Consider the following 20,006-nt stretch of genomic DNA (forward strand, 5'->3'; position numbering starts at 1 on the left):
AGGTAGTCATAATGTATAATGTTTTTAATGAAAAGAATATAAAAGTTCACTGATGTGATTACAGATTCCACATAAGCTTTCGGAAATTATCATTTCCCAAATGTCAGATTTTGGAAATCAAAAGACTATCTATAAACTGCTGGCAAAATTAATATGACACACTCCTCCCCTTATTTGTGTAAGGCCTGACTTTCTTCATATACTTCAATCAAATGACATCACAACAGAACCAGGTAGGACATTGCAACCATCTCATATTTAATTTAACATGATAGACATTAAAGAGAGATTTACAAAAAGGTAAAACAATGCCACCTGTCTCAATTTTTTGGAAGATAGTCATTTTCATAAAAATATGCTCACATGTTTTATTATTTTAAATAAATTAAAGTATTTAAAAAGTTCTTATATTAATTCCTAACATTGCAAATATTGGTAGACATAACCTACATAAGCAAAAGTTTTTTGGGGTCCTCTTTTAAGAGTGTGAAGGGGATTAAGTTCAAAAACATGAAATCCATTGATGAAGACCAAAGCTCAGCAAACTTTTCCTAAATAGGGTCAAAAGGTAAATGTTTTAGGCTGTGTGGTCTATCAGGGTCTCTGCAATAAGTACTCAACTTTGCTGTTAGAGCGCACAAGCAGCCACACACAATACAGAAACGACAGGCATAGTGATACTCCACCAAATCTTTATTCACAAAACTGGCCAAGTTGGATTTGCCATCAGGCAGGTCATAGTTTGCCAACTCCTAACTTGGACATTCTGCCTCTAAGTCAGTGATCCTAGAAGTCAGATCATCTTACTCCACTCAAAATTTCCAGTGGTCTGCCTCTTACTCAACATCTTTGAAATAGCTGGTTGTGGGGCCTATTCCTTCTGCCAGAAATGTTTTCTCTCAGCTCATTCCCTCATTTCCTTTGGAGCTGCTCCATGTCAGCTTCTCAGCAAAACCTTACCTGACCCCCTATTTAAAACTGCATCCCTTCCCCATACTTCCCTGTCTTCTTCTTTTTTCCAGTGAGCATGAACACAAGATAATATATCTTATTCAGCATAAAAACAATGGGGTTAAAAATACTAAAGAAATGAATAGCCTGTCAATGAGGTGTGAGACAAATTCAAGTGGCTAAATACATGTGGAACTGGTGTTTGCAAAGATTAAGGATGGTAACAAAAATAACTGAAGGAATAATGGCTATTTTTTATTTCCTGTTTTTACTTCTATCTGTAGCACTTGTCACTTCTTAATATACTACATGATTTACTTACTACTTTTGCTTACTGTCTGTCTTTACCAATCAGAAAGCCAGCTTGAGTGAAGTGTTTCCTTGAGTGAAGGTTTGTTTTGTTTTGTTCATCACACTATTCCTAGTCCCTAAAACAGTGCCTGGTATAGAGCTGGTGTTCAAGAAATACTTGTTTGGTAAACTAGATGTGATTTCTCTAATATGTACAAGTGTCTTCTGGAAAACCCACGGAGGACACTGCTGGCTGCCCAGAGGTTTGAGCTCTGAGCAGCTTGGAAGCATTTAGCATGATCAATGACAACATTTACAATGTGGATGAGTAAGCTTCATTACTTAAGAAAAATTAATAAAATCAATCTCACCTTTAAGTCGTATTTCCTATATACAGATAAACGGTGACTGAACACATTTCTTGTAACAATCACATATATTTCAACTCCATCAACATTAAGCCGGTACATGCCCAAAAACTGGGGAAGAAGGGTGACCCCGTGACATTCCACTATATACTGCACAAAAGAGAAAGAAAAAAAAATCCAATCAAAAGGTGCGCTTTCAAATGTAAAATATTACTCTTCTTCCTATAGTGTTTGTACAAAATAACCATGTTTATGTTGCTTAATACAGGATCTGTGTTCTCTATGTATATACAGATAAGAAAAATTCAACTTCATGTACAAAGATATATTTTTCCTAACATTTCAAACTAATTTATAGAGTCAGACCTTGGATATAACAGTGATTGGTCCTTTTTGTAATTACTTTAAAGTAAAATTAGCCTCTACCAAGGGCCTCCATCTTCCTTCCCAGAAGCCATGATGCTGACTTTATGAGGATGAGGCAGAGTCACTTGGCCACTTAGATTAGCTCTTTTAACAACGTTGAAGTCAAGATTAAAAAGGACACTGTGGAGAGAGCCCAGTGTTAGAAGCTCCTAGAGTTGGGCTAGTTTTTCTGTTTCTCACAAGGACTACTCTCTGGGGCTAAGCTGCCCACGGGCAGCAGTGTGAAGGGTGGGTGCCGCACTACCATGGAGCGTGTGCTCTTACTCTACACACAGAAGGAGCTTCTCTGGCCCTGTGCTGGATTTCATCAAGTCCATCGGATGGGTCCCAGTTTTGACACCATTTCTGATTAGAGTTGCAAAAGCACAACATGAGTTTAGAAGTCTTTCATGACCACACTCTAAAAGGCCACAAGAGGGAGACACTTCTTGAAAGACAGTATTTATCAAAGGGGTCCCACTGTATTTTCCAAAGGAAAATTATGTTTTCTTTCTTTAAAATGAAATGGAAGCAGGTGAGGATGACTGGGGTAAATACAGATAACTGTACTTGAATAGCAGTAAAACAATTTTAAAAAATGAAGGGGAAACAAGACTTCAGAAAAACTCTTCTATGTCCATGACAAGCGTGTGAAATCTCTAGACTAAGGAACAGCATGACGGTTACGATTCCAAAATAGTATAAATTAGATACATTGTGCATATTTATAGAGAGAAGCCTAAGAATGGTCACCAAATGGTAATTATGGGATTTGAAGTAACTTTGTTTATTTTCTCTTTTTAAAAAAATTATATTGCTTGAATTTATTTGTTTTCAATGAACATTTTATAAAAATAAGAGAAAGCCCTTTCAAACCTTTTAGTGGTAAACACTGTCAATCATCAACTCTTGATAATATTAACCATCTTAAGAGTGTTTTTTTTTAAGCCTTAGTTTTCTCATTAAAGAAAAGAGTACAGCACCAGAATGAGTTAGATTTTTGCTACCTAGAGTTTGACATATTTTAAAGATGTTCCAGCCTTTAAAAGTCTTACTAACCACAATTGAACTGTGGTAATTATTTTGATATATTTTCTGAGCAGAGTTTCACCTCATGTTGTTCTTAGTTTGAAGTCGGATCAGTGAAACATTTTTTACTTCTCTCCTTTCAAAAAACTAAATTGAGATACCACTTCACACCAGTCAGAATGGCCATCATAAAGAAATCAACAAACAACAAGTGCTGAGGAGGCTATGGAGAAAAGGAAACCCTAGTCCATCGTTGGTGAGAGTGCAGACTGGTGCAGCCACTGTGGAAACAGTATGGAATTTCCTCAAAAAACGAAAAAATGAAATGCTTTTTGACCTGGCAATTCCATTGCTGGGATTATAACCTAAGAATCGTGAACTAATTCAAAATAACCTATGCACCCCAATGTTCATAGCGGCACAATTTACAATAGCCAAGTGCTGGAAACAGCCTCAGTGCCCATCAGTAAATGAATGGATCAAAAAACTATGGTACATTTACACAGTGGAATTTTATGCAGCAGAAAGAGGGAACTCCTACTTATTGTGATAGCGTGGATGGAACTGGAGAGCATTATGCTGAGTGAAATGAGCTAGGTGGTGAAAGACAAATACCATATGATCTCACCTATAAGCGGAACCTAATCAACAAAACCAACAAACAAGCAAAATATAACCAAAGACATGGAAATAAAGAACAAACTGACAGTGACCAGAGGGGTGGGAGGAGGGGATAATGGGGAATGAAGGGGAAGGGTCATCAAGAAACTTGTTTAAAGGATGGACAAAGACAACTGGCGTGGAGGTGGACTGAATGTAGGAGGTGGGGGTGGGTAGGGCAGGGAAGAGTAATGGGGGAAAATGGGGATAAATATCATTGAACAACAATAAAAAAATAACAAAAAAATTAGTAAATTAACTTGAGTTTTACTAACACAAAACAGGTGGTAAAGAGCCCCCAATTGAAGAGAAAATGTCTCAAATCTGCTCTAAAGAACTCAAACGGATTGCTGTCCCTCACCTTTGAAGAAAGATGGTTGGACAGGCCTTAAAAACATGGAGATTATGAGGGACTACATTTTGCTACAGTGTCTAATAACCACAGTGGAAAGAACATAGGTTTGTGAGCCAGAGATATGTGCACGTGTCCTGGTGCCTCCATTTACTAGCTGTGGGATGTTGGGCAACTTACTAAATCACTCATCATTTTAGTTTCATTTTCTAGAAAGTGGGAAGCATAATTTGTACCTGGAGGTTATTGTGAGGATTACAGATAATGTCAAAATACTTCACACAATGTCTTTTGTACTTTACTATACCCTTCCTCCTACTGCAGATGACAATGATAATAACTATTATTTTCATTCAAAACTCTGATAAAAAACCTTAGTGTTACCCATATCTGCTGCTTTATGCTCCAAACCAATTCATAGATATGTGCTTGTGTCTACTCTGAAGGAGAACCTGCATAGGTGTTTTGGGGGCCTCTGAGGGCCCATGCCAGATTCAGTTTGGCCACTTAACTCTACTTGGTGCTGTTCTGCTCAGATTATTCTCATCATGACCTATCTTTTCAAAGTCCTGCCAACAGAAGACACAGCTTTGATCAAAATCTGTGTACAGACCCACAGAGTGACAAGGAACAGAGTAGATACTGTTATTCATGTTGATGAGTATGTTAATGAACCCCCTGAATGCTATACAGAAAATCACTGACAAGCTTTTTGGAGGGGGGAAAATACATAGAGATTATATTCTACAACTCCTCTACCTTTAAGATTAAATAAATTATTACATTTAAAAAAATAGATCTATTGCATCAGCAAATTTCTATGTGTACTCATTCTCAAAGGCATGGCTCTCTTATGAGACTCTTCAATGACCACTTTGAAAAAAATAGATTTAATAAACTTAAAACTCCTGAATATATAAATATGTACAAAACCACAAACCATATTCAAACCTATCGTATTAGATTCCAGTAGTGGCAAGCTGCAGTTGGTGCTAACGGTTGAAAAAGCATTTACAGGTCAAAACTTTGCAGAAGAAAACTCTACCCGGTAATTGAATTTCTGCATGGGGGCACTGGGAAAAGAATGCACTGTTTCTCTTTAGTGAGGAACTTTCACTGGTACTATGAACACCACAGTTGGGGGACCACTGCACCATATGCCCCTGCATGTGGTTGTTGACACATAGAGGCCTGAATGTTAATCCTCCCAGGTTTGTACCAGCTGACCCAGAAAATGCTGTGTACAAATTCTAACCCTGTTGGGCACAACTACAAGAATTCCTACACACACAAGCTACTAAAGGTAATGCCACAACCAAGGGGACTGGAAATTCATGGCCACAGCGTTGGCTGGGCACTCAGCACAACTCAGCCCCATCTTGCTGGGAGGAGCCTTCATGGTCCAGATCCACATTCACTAGCTGTGTGACCTTGGGTGAATGAGTCCACCTCTTTGTGTTTCCATATTTGGGGTAATAATAGTACTTGGTGCCTAGGGTTTTTGTAAAGAATATGAAGAGCAAGGAAATGAGACTCGGGACTGCCAATGACTCAAGCAGGAGCAACTGAAACCAAGATTCAGGGCCAGGGGTAGAAAAGGAGGAAAGCCAGGGGCAAGGGAAGAAGACTTCTAAGAGTACCTGGTATGTTCCTAAAATGCTCTCTGAGAAATGTTTTCTATTTTAAATATATAATATAAGCTCCCAATTTCTTTAAAAATTTTTTTATTTAATTATTGTTCAAGTACAGTTTTCTGTCTTTCCCTCCCATCCCAGCCCCACCCCCCCGTGCTCCCCACCTCCCTCCCATTTCCACCCCCCTTAGTTGTTGTCCATGTATCCTTTATACTAGTTCCTGCAAATCCTTCCCCTTTTTTTCCTGAAATTCCCTCTCCTCTCCCCTCTCGTCACTCTCCCCCTGTTCTCTATTTCAATGTCTTTGTTTTTATTTTGCTTGCTTGTTTGTTTTGTTGTTTATAAGCTCCCAATTTCAAGGACTCTCATAAAACAAAGGCTTTTCAAAAATAAATAATTGTTGTTTGGTATGTATTTGTTTATAAAAAGAGATTATCTTTTTGTAAGTATTTTTAAAAAGTAAAAAATTATATTTCTAACCTCTGTTCAAGAACTTAAACATCATTAACAAATGAACTAAACAACATGTAAATAAATGCTTCCAAAATAATAAGAAAAGGGGGTGTTGGGGACACTATCATATCACACCTTTTTAAAATAATCAATTATTTGTCATGAGCATCTTTTTTTTTTAACAGTTACACACATCCTCAGCATCTACTAATTTCTTTTTAACATTCTTGATTTGGTCACAAGACAGCCTAAGGAAGATGTGCTTCCTCTCTTCTACATGCCTAATTTCCAGATTACAAGAATGGAAAACTACGGTTTAATCTCGAGGGCCACTCTTATAGAAAGATAAAAATATTTCTTTCACTTTCAACCACTGCCTTGTTGTGGCTGCTAGTTGGTCCCTCTCCACTGGCAAGGGACATGATTGACTGTTGGTGCTGTTCCCTATCTGCTGTATTAATGTCTGTTTATAGACTCAGCAGATGCAATGCTGTACCTGTAGCCCAGAAAATGGATTCCTTACCAGAAGTCAGATAAGTCTGGGGACTTTTGCCTGCTGCCATTCTGAGGTCCCAAGAGAGATACGGCCACAGTGGAACAAATCTGACACTGCTCATCCATGGGTGGCTCAGAAATTAAAAGCGCACATCAGACAAGAGACAGTTCATTTGCTAGAGCACAAGCTGAGTGTACACAATTTTGAAGAGCGCTCCTGTCAGTGACCCCTCAGACATGGCATTTACTCAAAGTGCTCTTATCTGTGGACAACGAGGTTGGTATTTCCACCCTTCTGGGCTCTGTAGGTCACCTGTAGCCACACCCTTCCCTCCCCTCAAATTGAGCAGCTCTGTCTGGTACCTGTCATGCTGGCTTTCAGATGCCTGCAATTCAGCGATGTCACTGAGCTTTCATCTGAATAGGCACTGAACATTTACTCTCAAAATTTTTAAATGTTAACTTGATACTCATCGATTATCTAACTATATGGAGTTAAATCAATCACAATTATTGTTGAGGTCGGTGTCCATACTCTCAGTGTTAAATTCACTGTATGACCTATGTGTGGGTTTTAAAATACTGTTTTAATTACTTTTAGCTTTTGCATTTTAATAGCTGGACACCTCATATCACCTCGCTCTGTTATTTATCATGCAGTGGCTTCTGTGTTTTTCAAAGTGTTTTCAACGTTGGCAATGTTTTGTCTGTAACCCGTGTTCTAACACTAACAATTTTTACTCTTTTCAAAAATCTACATGTAAACAATTCCATGGTGTCATCAATAACAGCAAATTTAATATCTTTGTCAGTCTTTCTTAGTACTTTTTCCTGTATAATCATGGGCTTGTCAGAACTGTATTGCAATGATAAATAATGTGGTGAAATCAGAATTTAAAAGAACAAATAAAATGCAACAGCCACAAAACCTGTTTCCTTTGCTCTTAGGCAGTGAACAAAAATAACAAGTATTATTAACCCCCAATTTGGTGGTCTTCTCATGCAAAAATGAAATGCCATTAAAAGAGTCACAGCTGACTGGCATGTCAGTAGAGAGGAGGCTAAGTGATGGACTGCAACAGATAAATATTTATATTTCTGCATGACAGTGTGAACCTGGCTCTTGCTTTTGGAAATTGCTGTTATTACCATGTTCCACTCATTTTTTTAGGGGCTTGAAGTGACAATTTAATATAGCATTAAATTAATACTTCAATACTAATACTTACAAGAGTAAGTCTTGTTTCACTTAAATGTTTTTGAAAGGTTAAATTATCTGTAATCCTTATTGGGTCCCTGGATGTGTTTACAGATCTCTCCAACAAAAGGCTTTGCATGAAAAAGAGAGGGACACAGAGATAGATAGATGGGTAGATACACAGACAGACAGACAAATAGGGAAGAGAAGAAAGGAGGTCAGCCTGAAATTAAGGACTGCTTTGTTTTAGAATGACCAAATAAATAAATAATGCAAATTTTCCTTAAGTTGATATTTTGGGATAACGGTCTATAAGTGTCAGTTAACAAAATTTATTTTGGTTTCAAACAGTTTTGAAGTCAAAAAAGAAGCAAAGATGAGTACATTTAAGCTAATATAAATACTAAAATCTACGGCTTTATTTAATAAAATTAGGCTTAAAAGAAAGAAACATTCCTCTGCAGTGTTTACAAATATTCTTAGTACTGAGGTAGATAAAAATACAGCCCAAATGTAAACAATGATGTCCCCAATTCCTTTTGTTACACTATAATAAAGCCATACATAATATCGTCATTGAAGATGAAATGACTCTGTAAAGAATAGTCCATCATAAGTACAGGTGGCACTCACTCACTGATTACAATTAAAAGGCAGAATGGCTGCTCCAAGCATTACCCTGCTGAGGAGGAGCTCTGAGAGGACTTGCTGCCCAGTCCGGGAGCGGTCAGCAGCCTTCAGCTGGCAGCTACTTCTGGATCTGCCTTCCTGTCCCTTTGGCCCAACACAGAGCTTCTGGATGCAGTTCTCCTGAGCACCCCTGCACCAGGCTGACTGCAGCTTGGATGGGCCCACCCAGCGGTGTGGCTTCTCTCCCTCTGCCCAATCCTACTTCTTCCCCTTGTAGGCTTTGATCTTTAATCAACGTCTTGACCCCAAACCCTGTGTGGACTTCTGCCTGGACAAGTCACTCTGAGTGAAAGACAGCAGTCACAACAGGCAACAAATTCAGGCCCAGGAACTGCAAAAGTTAGGACTACCGAAAACAGAATTTGAACACAGTTATGCATAAAATAGTTAAAGAAATAAAGGATGCAATTTCAGAAGGAGCATATAACCAGAAACTATTAGGAATAAGCAGGCAGATTTTAAAAAATGAAACATTAAGAGAGAAAAATACTGAAGTAAAAAAAAATCATTGGACATGTGAGACAATGGAGTAGAACAATTGAAAGAAGAATTTGGACTTGGTGACATTATAGCTAAGGAATCTACCCAGATTCAGGCAGAGATGTTTGGATATAGAAAATGGGAAAGAAAAATTTAAAAACGTGGAGGCCAGAATGAAAAAGTCAAGTATATAGCTGTTGAAGAGATAGATGGAGAGATAGATGGACAGGCGATGGATGAAGAAAAGAGGATGAAGTTTCCAGAAACTGGGGAACAAATGTCTAGGACCCGTGAATGGAGGGCTCCAAATGCCCCCACTAGCCAGCAGAGACTCCCTGTCTGCAAAGTGGAGTTTAAAGGGGCCCACCCTAGGCTACAGAAGCCCAGGAGATGGCAAATACCTTTCTGACATTTCTAAGAAGGAAGCAGGAAATGCACCTGTAACTCCTGATGGCAGAGAGGCTCTGCTGGGTGGGCTTTTGATCACAGTTTTAGGTGCTTATAAGGCTTAAAATGTTAGTGTACTTCTGACATTCCCATTGACCTCTCTCTCCCTGTAGGTGGGGGACTAAAAAGCTAATGAGCAGACTCAGAATGTTCCTCCAGTTCTAGAAAGCGGGTACAGCCATCCTGTACTGGGGGTTCCATCGGTTCACCTGGGAATGTTAGAAACGCAGAATCTGCTTTTCACAGGCTGTGTGGTATTCTGTCCATAATCAGAATTTAAGAAGCTGTGATGTAGTGTGTACCTTTTTCTTTTTCAATGCCACAGCTCTAAATTTCTTATTTTAGTTTTTGGCTTTTATGGTACTTTTTTTCCTGTTTTCTTCTATTTGTGGCTAATTCTTTAAATGACAGTACCAACGCCACGGGCCTTCATGGCAAAACAAAAAGATGTGTTCCCAGGAGGGTCCAAAAAAGTCAAGCATTTACCCTAAAATTCTTTACTGAAATTTGAGAAACTAGCTAGCTTATTTAACAAGGAGTTCAAATTTTAGGCATAACTGCTAGATTTGGCTCAAGTTATTAATTGTTTCCCAAATACAGGTTACTTTATCAATTTATCATTTTGATCACTTTAAAATTAAAAACAAATACATTTAACACTTATATTTAAAAAATGTAAAAGTTGTTATTAATGATATTTTCATCATCTACACTGTAACTTCTTCCCTCTCATAACATATCTAAAATTTTTTGACACTGGCTCAATTTTAGTTAAAGTTCAAGCTACATGACACCAAAACTTCCAATGATTTCAGATCAGGGGAAAAAAATCAGTCCATGTAGGAGAAATAAGACATTTAAGTAGATTCTTCACTATTCTTTCCTCTTCTGACACTGCTTACCTCATCAGTTGAAAAGTCACCATTTATAAGACCCGAGTTTGTTCTAGCCTGACAGAAATATGAAGAAAAAAAAAGAGTATTTACATGCAAACAATTATAAAAATGAGAAAACCAACAAAAGGAAAAGGAACTTATAAAGGTTTGCTGTGCTTATTATAAATTTTTGGTTGGTCTGAGAGACAATGCTGTCCTTTCTTAGCACAGAGTAGAAATTAGGATAGGATTTGGCAGCAGAGAAAAGACTAAGGCAAGATGCTAGAGCTTGAGGAAAAAAATCTTACCCCAATGGTTCAAATCGTCATAATCATGCCTCAGTGCCACACTCTACCAGAAACTAGGCCGCCTAGTGGACTGACAGAGTTAATGATTTTAACACTGGGCTCTGTGAAACTGTATAGTTTCTCACTAAGAGAAACTTAGTTCTCTTATTCAATCATTTATATAACACTTATCACATATCTGGCACTGTTTTGAACAGGTTATAGGTATCAATTCACCTAAGTAGCACAACACCAAATGAAAAGGGTACTGTTACCCAAATTTATAGAAAAGAAACAGGTATAAAGAGGTTACACAGCTGGTCGGGAGCAAAACTGGGGCTTGAAGGCAGCAGCCAGCTCCAGGGTCTGTGCCCTGAGCCACCTACCACACTTCATTGCCGATGAGGATGGGTTGTTAGAAAATTAATCCCAGGCAGAATTTATTCAAATATCTAGTAACATTCCAATTCTCCAGAGGCTGGCCTTATGGTAATTTTAACCTTCCAGAATATAGCTGCAACTATGGGTATATGTCATACAAAAATAAACAACAAAAGAGAAGAGTAGAAAAAAGAGAAGTCAATGGCCATCAAGTAACTGGAGCTGTCAATTTGCCCCACAGGACACACCCTCCCTGGAAGGTCCCATCTATTAACATGCACTTTGTACAAGCCTTAATACCTGCCCAGAGTGGGCGGTCATGAAGCACGGCAAATTAGAAGGTAAAAGCAACAAAAAATAAGAAGAAAGAGAAGAACTGACAGTTACCGCCAAAGCAGGAGGCAGAACATTTCTTAGACTAGACATAAACCCTAAAAGTAGCCTCGCCCTACTTAAAGTACAGCAAGAAAAGGTCTAAAACCCATCTTGAATGCCTTTGAGCATCACTGAGTAGAATCAGAGAACAAAGCTTGGAAGGACCTCTCCTGGATGACAGATGTCGAGGCCCATGTCTGATCACATGTGATAGCTACATCTGAGACTGCCCAAGGCTGAGCTCATCCCCATGTAATATCCATCAACACCCTGCTTGAAAGTGGCCCAGAAGAAGGGCAGCTTGAAGAACATTCAGATCCTACCTAGTGGGAGTCACAGATTGGCAGAGTGCTGGGTAGCCAGTGCACACTGCATTTCTCTGCACAACTGCAGGGACTAAATGTAAACTACATGGCGGTGTGGGTTCAGAAGCCTACATGGATGAGTTTTTCCAAAGGTCTATGAAATTCCTGCATGTTACATGGCTGGCTCCAAGGATGATGGTTTATCACATCACATGTCTTCCCTGTGGGGAATGACTTAGAAATAACCCTGCCCAATCTTAGTACAAAGAACAGTTATATTTATCCTTAATAACGGATTCTTTGGTATCTTCAGGCACAGTAGGTGTGCAACTGATTCACTCAGGTTCTACTTTCCACTTTGGCTGCTAAGAAACTAGGGTCAGATTAGTGGCCCTCAATCTAGGAAGCATGCTGGCCATCATGGCATGAGTTTTAGGTTCACTCCAGGCTCCATTTTGTGTCTTCGAAATCTCCTTCCCTTTCCATTCTTTCTTTTTCTGTTTATTCTCTTATATTTCGAACTTCCCTGAAGGTCACCTTACATCCTTTCTGGAATTAGGTTAAGTGTAAATACACGAATGAATGAATGAAATGAAATATAGATGGGAAAACTGAGGTTCAGTAATGGCTTAAGTAACCAGTTCATAATAGGCTAGGATCTATGTCCTGCGACTTTCAACTTAGTGTCCTTGAAATAAACTGTATTAACAATGGTGATTTTTCAATCACTAACACCCTTTAAATTATATTTAAAATACTATTTATAAGAACAAAAAATATATAAATGTTAGGTTAATGAGATTTCTCTGGATAAAGAACATACCAGGAAAACAACTATTTTGTAATAGTGAAATGAAAGAAAACATTTAGTACTTGAAAGCCTCTAGAGCATGTTAATAAACTTATTTTGATCCCCAAAGTATTTCATATAATACTGAGGATATGTCAAATCTGCATGTTAAGTTACAGTGACTACCCCAGAGAAAATGTTTCAAATTGTGATGTCCATAAAGTCAAAAAATTCTGAACTCAAAGTTGTCATTAAGAAGATGCTATCTGAATTGCATGTGATTTTATTAGAATGGTATCACAGACATTTATCACAATGTTTTCCTCAGCCATTAGGGTATCTTTTTGATTTGAAAGTTCTGAGATGAATAAAGACAATGCATAAGTACAACATTAAGTTTCAGAGAAGGACGAATGAAATAGTAGACAGTTTAAAACACCACTAGTTAAAGCTGCATCCTTTAATTCCGCTTACTCAGAAGCCAGTGCCTTAGTGCTCTCTCCCTCTCGGGTACTATCCGGGTGCTTAAATTACCTTCATAATATGTAGCAGCATAAGCGCTGTGGTACAAATTTCAAAAGGAACAGATGTTATAAATGATTTGTTAGATGTTAAATGAATTTAGGAGACAAATCAGGGGCAGCCCCAGGTTTCTGGAAATAGCATGTAGCTCAAAGATTTTTATGGACTTCACTGAAAGCAAAATGCAGTCGATCATATTTGTAAAGATTGGAAGGATAAGCAACTACCCAGAAATAGTCCATGATGTTAGAGCAGCGATTTTCAACGGGTGAACTGCAGGAATATTTAAAACACGCAATATCTGACTACTTAGTCAGGGGCACTGGCTTCTTTTTCCTTAGATTGTCAAATAAAAAAATGACAACAGTCAACACACCAACAGTTGTCTAGTGTGAATGAATCAAAACTATACGTGTGTGTGTGTGTGTGTGTGTGTGTGTGTGTGTGTGTGAGATTGGCAAAAAAAAATATATCCTTTTGGGTACTGCAAAACTGTAGTAATTGTGTGCCATGAGGAGAAAACAGCTGAAAATCGATGGTTTATGCAGTCAGGGCCTGCAGCACTTTATTTTGAATACCCCCTGTCATAGCCAGTCTTTATCTTTGAGGGGGATTTGAAGACATTTAGGTAAAAAAAAAACACCAAAAATGCAGGACTCTAAAAGTGTGTGTGTGTGTTTTAGCATGTGGTTCAAACACCAGTTCTGAAGATAATTGCTGCCATGTGGCAAGTATTGGGCATATTCATGCCACAAGACTACAATTTCTCAAGATGACATAGCTGTTCCTGGTTATTATCCTATGACTTGCTGATAACAACTACCTCCATGATATATTGTGCACCTAGTGTGGCAGACACTGTGTTAAGTATTTGAGGTACATTTCCCGTTTAATCTTTAGATCTCCATAGTTAGGGGTTGTCATTATCTTTATTGTATAAATAAAAACACTGAGGCTTCCATGTTTTCAGTAAGACTAGAAGTCACAAGATTAGTATGTGGCAGGTCTGAGATTTGAACATGGATTTCTCTGACAGTGAGCTTCATGCTCTTACTACATAGTTTTAAAAGTAAAGCCCTTACGGCTCTGCTGGAACCTGGGAATATACGCTATGCATATCACCAAGAAAACCTGTGTTGGAATTTATCCAAAAAGTGACAGTAAAGAGGAGGGAGGGAGTGAAAAGGAGAGAGGGCAGGGGGGTGGGGGGAGAGAGGGGAACACAGATGGAGAGGAAGAGAGAGGGAGGAAGAGAGAGAGAATAGAGAGAGGGAGGTAGAGAGAGGGAGAGAGAGAGCTGTTCTCAAGGGCAGTTTCATTCTTTCCTTGGGTGATTATGAAGGAATAATGCATGCTGAGGGGTGAAAACGAAAGAATTTTCTAGCAGTAGAGTGTGAGTGGGAATGGGCCTTTTTGGGGCCAGGCAGAAAGACCAGTGAAAGCAGTATACAATTAGGAGGTGTAAGTGGACAAATACTCGTAGGTCAACACCTAACTTCTGGCATGTGCAAAAAAGATTCTGAAATGTTGCCAAATCCTAAGCTGAGTGACTTTAAAATCCAGATGGCAAACATCAAAATTATTATACAAAAGAGTTATATTAAAAGTGTTATATAAATAACTGATGATCTTCATAGGCTAAGCATTCCTAAATAACTGTCAGTCATCTGGCCACAGCACTTTTTAAAAGCCTAGCCAGAGGTGTTTTTTATGTCAACCGTGTTCTCATCATGTCCTAAGTTTAAATCGTTAGCCTTGATGAGAAGTTGTGAGTGCTAATCTTAGGTAAAGAAAGATTACCTGGTGATATTTCTTTAGGATGTTGTGCATTTCAGCCACGTCTTCACTTGTAATGGTCTTGATGACGTATCTTTTGTCGTAGGACGTGTGGAACCGAGCTCCGCTGCGTGCCTGGGAGTCGTTGGGAAGGGGTGCGCTCCTGGTCAAGGAATTCTTCCAGTTGGGAAAGCGGGGAGGAGGGAAGAGACCCAATTAAAGACGTGGCTTTCTGATTTCCAGATAATCTGTTGTCATCACAAATTTTTAAAAACATTTGTGTATGGAAGAAACTGGTAAGCAGGACAACAACGTTTTACATCCATCATAGCTTAAACTGTTAGTCTTTCACAAGGAGTAAAAACAGCTTGGGTCTGTACTATAATTCTAATGTCCTTAAAACAGGCTAATGTCTAGAACTATAATCAAAGTTATTTCGTTTGCCTTAAAATTTTCTGAGTTGGAAAAAGGCCCAAATTTTCTTCTTTATACAATTAGGTTCCAGTTATGAAAGAAAATTTTATATCACTGTTTCCTTAATGACAGATACTGTGCCAAACATTAAGCACAGAGTATTTCTCCCACTTCTGATAACACCTCCAGTGAAACAGTTACTATTAACATCATCATCATTTCACAGATGAGGAGATGGGGATCAGAAAGGTTTGATAATTTGGCAAAGGTCACACAGCTAGTAACAGGGAAGGGCTAGAATTCCATCTACAGTGTGGCTGGCTCCGGACCCAAGTTCTCAACGGGGAACTATTAGTACGAAGCTTGTAAACCGTGCTGCCTGTGGCATGCCCTGGGAGGAGGCTGGGCAGTGGGACTCTACAAGAGCTCCTCAGAAGATTCTAATTTGGTCCATCTTCCATCACACCCCCACCCCCTTGCCATTTTTGAGAGTGACTATTTTCTGGGAGGTAGACAAAGAGGGGCTCTGAGCAGGGGCTCTTCTAGTACCACTTCATTCCAGTATCTGGCTCATGTGATTGGCCCTCTAACTAGGTAAGTCTGCCCTTTCCTATTTGACTTTCCCAGTCGAATCTCCTGTTTTCTTGGGGCCTCCAGGAGACTCCCTCTCCCCAACCTTCTTACACCGGTCACCTAGACTACTGGGATTAGCAAACCCCTAGCATCTGAGGAGTCTGGTCGTCTCCTTTGCAGACTGACTGTGCTCTTGAGTATTGACTTCCCTTTCTTGCCTGGCCCCACTGGGTTGCATATGAGGGATTCAAGGACAAAGATATTTTCTCTTTTCAACTTCCTTTCTAAAAGTGGGCATTCAGAAGCCCCAATAAACCAAACACAGCCTAGCTGAGGGGGCGCAGATCTCTGTAGCAATCTTCAACGGAAGTGTTCGCTTTCTGTCTAGTATATTCATGTCTCTTCAACCTTTCCTTTCTAGATGAAATCCAGTAGGATTTAGCCATATAAAGTGTAACTACATTGTAGTGGCACAGGAGTATATAGAGGTCCTCTGGGGGCCGAGGGATGCAGCCTGTGAGCTCTTTCTCATTTCCAAGGACAGGCCCTGGCACTGCCTATCATTACATCTGAGTTAGTGCATTTCAAGCTCAATGCAAGCAGGCACACCTGTCAAGTGTAGAGCCAATGCTGCAAATTAACTGAGTTTGCTTTCCTTAGCTTATTAGAAAACTGGAGAGAAGGAAAAAAGAATCAGTGTAACTCCCAAAGACTTTTAAATAAGCAGGATTTGGCAGAGTTAACTTATTCTTCAGACAACTGAAATTCATTAAATAGATTTAAAATAATGAAAATGGCTCTATTAACAGAAGTTTAATTCTCAATTATGCTGCCTTAAAAACTGTCCTTTATACTAATTTTTCCTATTAAGAACCAAAGTGAATGCCCCCTTTCAAGGTTTTAAACACTAGCAAAAAAAGCAATTGTTGTTTTTGGTTAAGAGTCTTATTTTTACCTCCCTAACATTAATTTGCAAAGGTATTCCAAATAAAACAAGACACTAGGAATTGTAAGATTACAAATTACTTTTGAGCATAAAAATCAAAGCAGGAACAATCAACTTTATGACAGACAAACAAGTTCTAAATTTTGTATAACTGATAATACATGCACAGTAACTTCTGGGGAGAGTGGGAAATAGTAAAGGATAATTGTTTTCAGCAAAGGACAGAATTACAGCAGCATCAGTTGTTCCACGGATGGTTTTCTTAGGCATATTAGATACAAAAATATAACATTCTATCACGGACCAATGGGATAGAATAAAATTCAAAGCTGTATAGTCAGTGACTCTCAAACTTTAATGAGCAACCACATCACCTGGGATAATGCAAAATTGCAGATTCTGGCCTGGCAGGTATGGAGTGGGGCATTTGAAGACGCAGATGATGCTGATGCAGTGTATCTGCAAACCACATGTGAGAGCCAGGAGTTTACTGAATTGTGGCCATGATGTGTTTTGTCTGGTACAGAGTGTGCAGAGTCTTAGCATTAAGTGTGCTATAATTACAGACTTGCCTGCATAAACGTCTTTCCTATTATAGTCTGTCCAACTTTGGTTTCATTAAAATGGCAAACTTTACAGTGAAGAATGATAATTCACTGTACTCATTGTATGAATTCATGAAAGAAATATCTAATAAATATATGTTCAAGCAGTGTATGGATTTACAAAGGCCTAGAAATCCATACTAACAATATGTCATAACTCCTCAGCTCACATGCTATCTCCTAAATTATTTGCCTTTCCTTTCAGTTTCAAAGACACTGATAAGTATTTATTACAGATTTTCCATTGGATATTGGCCACATCTTACTCCTGGGATATAACGACTTATAAATTCTAATCTTGGTTCTGCTTCAACTCCATTTTTCAACAATCACATGAGTAGTCCCATCCCACAACCTACTTCCAGTGTGTGAAAAAAAAATTTTAAAGGCTTTTAGTGCTCAAATAATCAGTAAAGTCAGGAACAGATACTTTATCAAAATTTAGAATGTACTTTTTATAATCACTATGAACATAAAAAATATATGAATCAAATTTATTGAAAGCCTTAGACAAGCAGAAAACCAGAAGAGTAAGCACAACTGTATGCAAAATGCATGATCCTTGGAATGACTCTAAGGCCTGGAAGATTCCGACGCATTATATTCTATCTACTTTCACAACATTCCTGTGAGATAGAAGCCAGGTGCATTTTCCTACTTGAAAAGAACGAAACTGGAGTATACTGGACTCAAGTAATATACCTATGGCTCCTGCCTACAGCTCCTCTGAGGTGACCAAAAAGGACAATTTACAAAGACAGAGCTAAACTTTTGCCATTACTGAACATCATAATCATGCAGCTTTTGCAGCCTTTGAAACAAGGCAGAAGTGTTCGTTTGCTCGTGGGTAAAGGCCGAGTGCTGGTCTGGCACCTAAACGTGCTTTGCCACTCATCTCCTGGGACATGTCACAGCGTTTTTGAACCTCAGTCTCTGGGTTTGAAAAGTGATGAAGACTAAGCCCACGGGAGCGGGTGGGCTAAATTAGATCTCTTACTGCAGACCTTTTATAACTCTACAAATGTATTTACTCTAAGACACAGCACACGGCTCTGGGAACTGCTGGAGAGCAGACTTCAGAAGATGATTTGATATGTTTCCCAAGAAGTCTTGTCAGAAGAGAGTACAACCATCATTCCAGCAGAGGCATAATGATGGTTTAGGACATCTGGGCCAAGATTAAAGAGAAGATGACAATAGTTCTTAGAGCAGCATAAAAATAACACTTCATAGATTCCAGATGTACTTGGGGCAAGAATGAAAAAATGAGCTAAGTTAAGGAGGTCATGGGTATGTTTTGAAAATAGTCACCGAGCAGCCCATAAGCAGTCTGCGATCTAGTAAAACTGAATATTGAAATTCTTCAGCGTGCTTTGTTCTGTCACGAAGGAAAAATGAACCATCCAGGAAGCTTGAACGAACCTGGGAGGCCCAGAGGAAAAAGCCCAGAGAAGAAACAGAGCTTGGGAGTGACCTTCAGGAGCCCTCCAGGGGCTCCCCTACATGTAACTAAATCTCACAGTCAAAGAGCATGATAAGTTGCAAGCAACCCTGGAGATTATTCCAAACCACTCAATTTCCAAATCAGAAAACAGAGATCAGAGAGTGGAAGTGACTTGCCCGTCTGAGTTCGTTAATGTGAGAGTGTGATGGTATACGTGGAGCGCCTTCCAGGGGCCTCATCCAGAGCAGTCCACCACCATCCCTCCCACCATTGCTGCCTCCCGGCCTGGGCCTGAGAGTCTGGGGGAATTTTGATGAGATTGTTCATATAGATTTTTCTGTGGTGACAAACACCTTTTAATGACAATTTAGTGCCTGAGTAAGCTGGCAAGAAAACAAAAAAAAACTGTCTTTATATTTTCAATTTTGCCAAGTAAAACGTAAAACTATTATCAAGAACTGCTTCAGTGCTAATGCAGTCAGAATCCTTAATTTATGCTTCTGTTCGCATGCATACAAATCTATCTTGACTCCTTCCAGGACTGTTCATTATCTGACTTTACCTGAGCTGAGTAGGGACAGGAGCCATCTCCTCTTGAAGCAAGAGCTGCGACAGATGTGTGTTTCAGGGGCAAAGCTTTAGGACAGGAAAATATATGCTGCTGAGCCCAGGGTGTACGAATGAGACAATTCATACTCAGCCGAGAGCTGATAGATGCCTAGCACTCAGTATCTCCTACAATCCTGTGACTGTGGCGACACTGTGAATCCTAAGAACTCTTCACATCTCTCACCATGTGGCACAGTTCATCATGTCTGGTTTAGGTAATTCACATGCCTAAGAATCACTGGAGGTTTTCATTTTCTTTTGATCACTGGCTTTCCCTTTAGAAGAGTATCCCATCTCTCCTGTCTTTCCCTTGTTAAGACTGTGTGGGTTTTTCTTGGCAAAGAATGCCGAGGCCGAAAAGAGTAACCTTTTACACTGGGAATGCTGAATTCTGTAACATTAATTGGGGAAGAAGGAGTTGGGAGGAAACAACAGAGGAAAAGAAGTTAAGACATAATCTGCAAGTTAGGACAGGATGTGCATGGAAGGAAGAAGGTCTAGCCAAAGGCACCATTTAAAAAGTCTTTATCTTCACCACCCTAATGTCAAAGGCTAGGTCTGAGGTGAAAGCCTGGTCCTACCAAAGGCCTAGAAAGCACCATTTAAAGGACTGGCTTAATCATCCACCAGGTAATTCCCATTTCTAAACTA

The 20,006-nt window shown here is 39.2% G+C and overlaps 1 protein-coding gene across 2 annotated transcripts in view; it reads right to left on the minus strand.

Moving 5' to 3' along the window:
- Positions 1-20,006, minus strand: part of PIP4K2A (phosphatidylinositol-5-phosphate 4-kinase type 2 alpha) — a 159,721-nt gene that overhangs the window by 32,653 nt on the left and 107,062 nt on the right. The window contains exons 4-5 of one of the 2 annotated variants that reach the window (XM_037165499.2): positions 14,789-14,941; positions 1,614-1,760 (exon numbers count right to left, since the gene is read on the minus strand). In XM_037165499.2, coding sequence (XP_037021394.1) covers positions 1,614-1,760; positions 14,789-14,941 — 300 coding nt within the window. The remainder of the gene's footprint in view (positions 1-1,613; positions 1,761-14,788; positions 14,942-20,006) is intronic. The other variant, XM_037165501.2, reaches the window with a different exon arrangement.

The sequence above is a fragment of the Artibeus jamaicensis genome, unplaced genomic scaffold (assembly GCF_021234435.1).
Source record: "Artibeus jamaicensis isolate MK-2021 breed Jamaican fruit bat unplaced genomic scaffold, CSHL_Jam_final contig_867, whole genome shotgun sequence".
Lineage (NCBI taxonomy): Eukaryota > Metazoa > Chordata > Mammalia > Chiroptera > Phyllostomidae > Artibeus > Artibeus jamaicensis.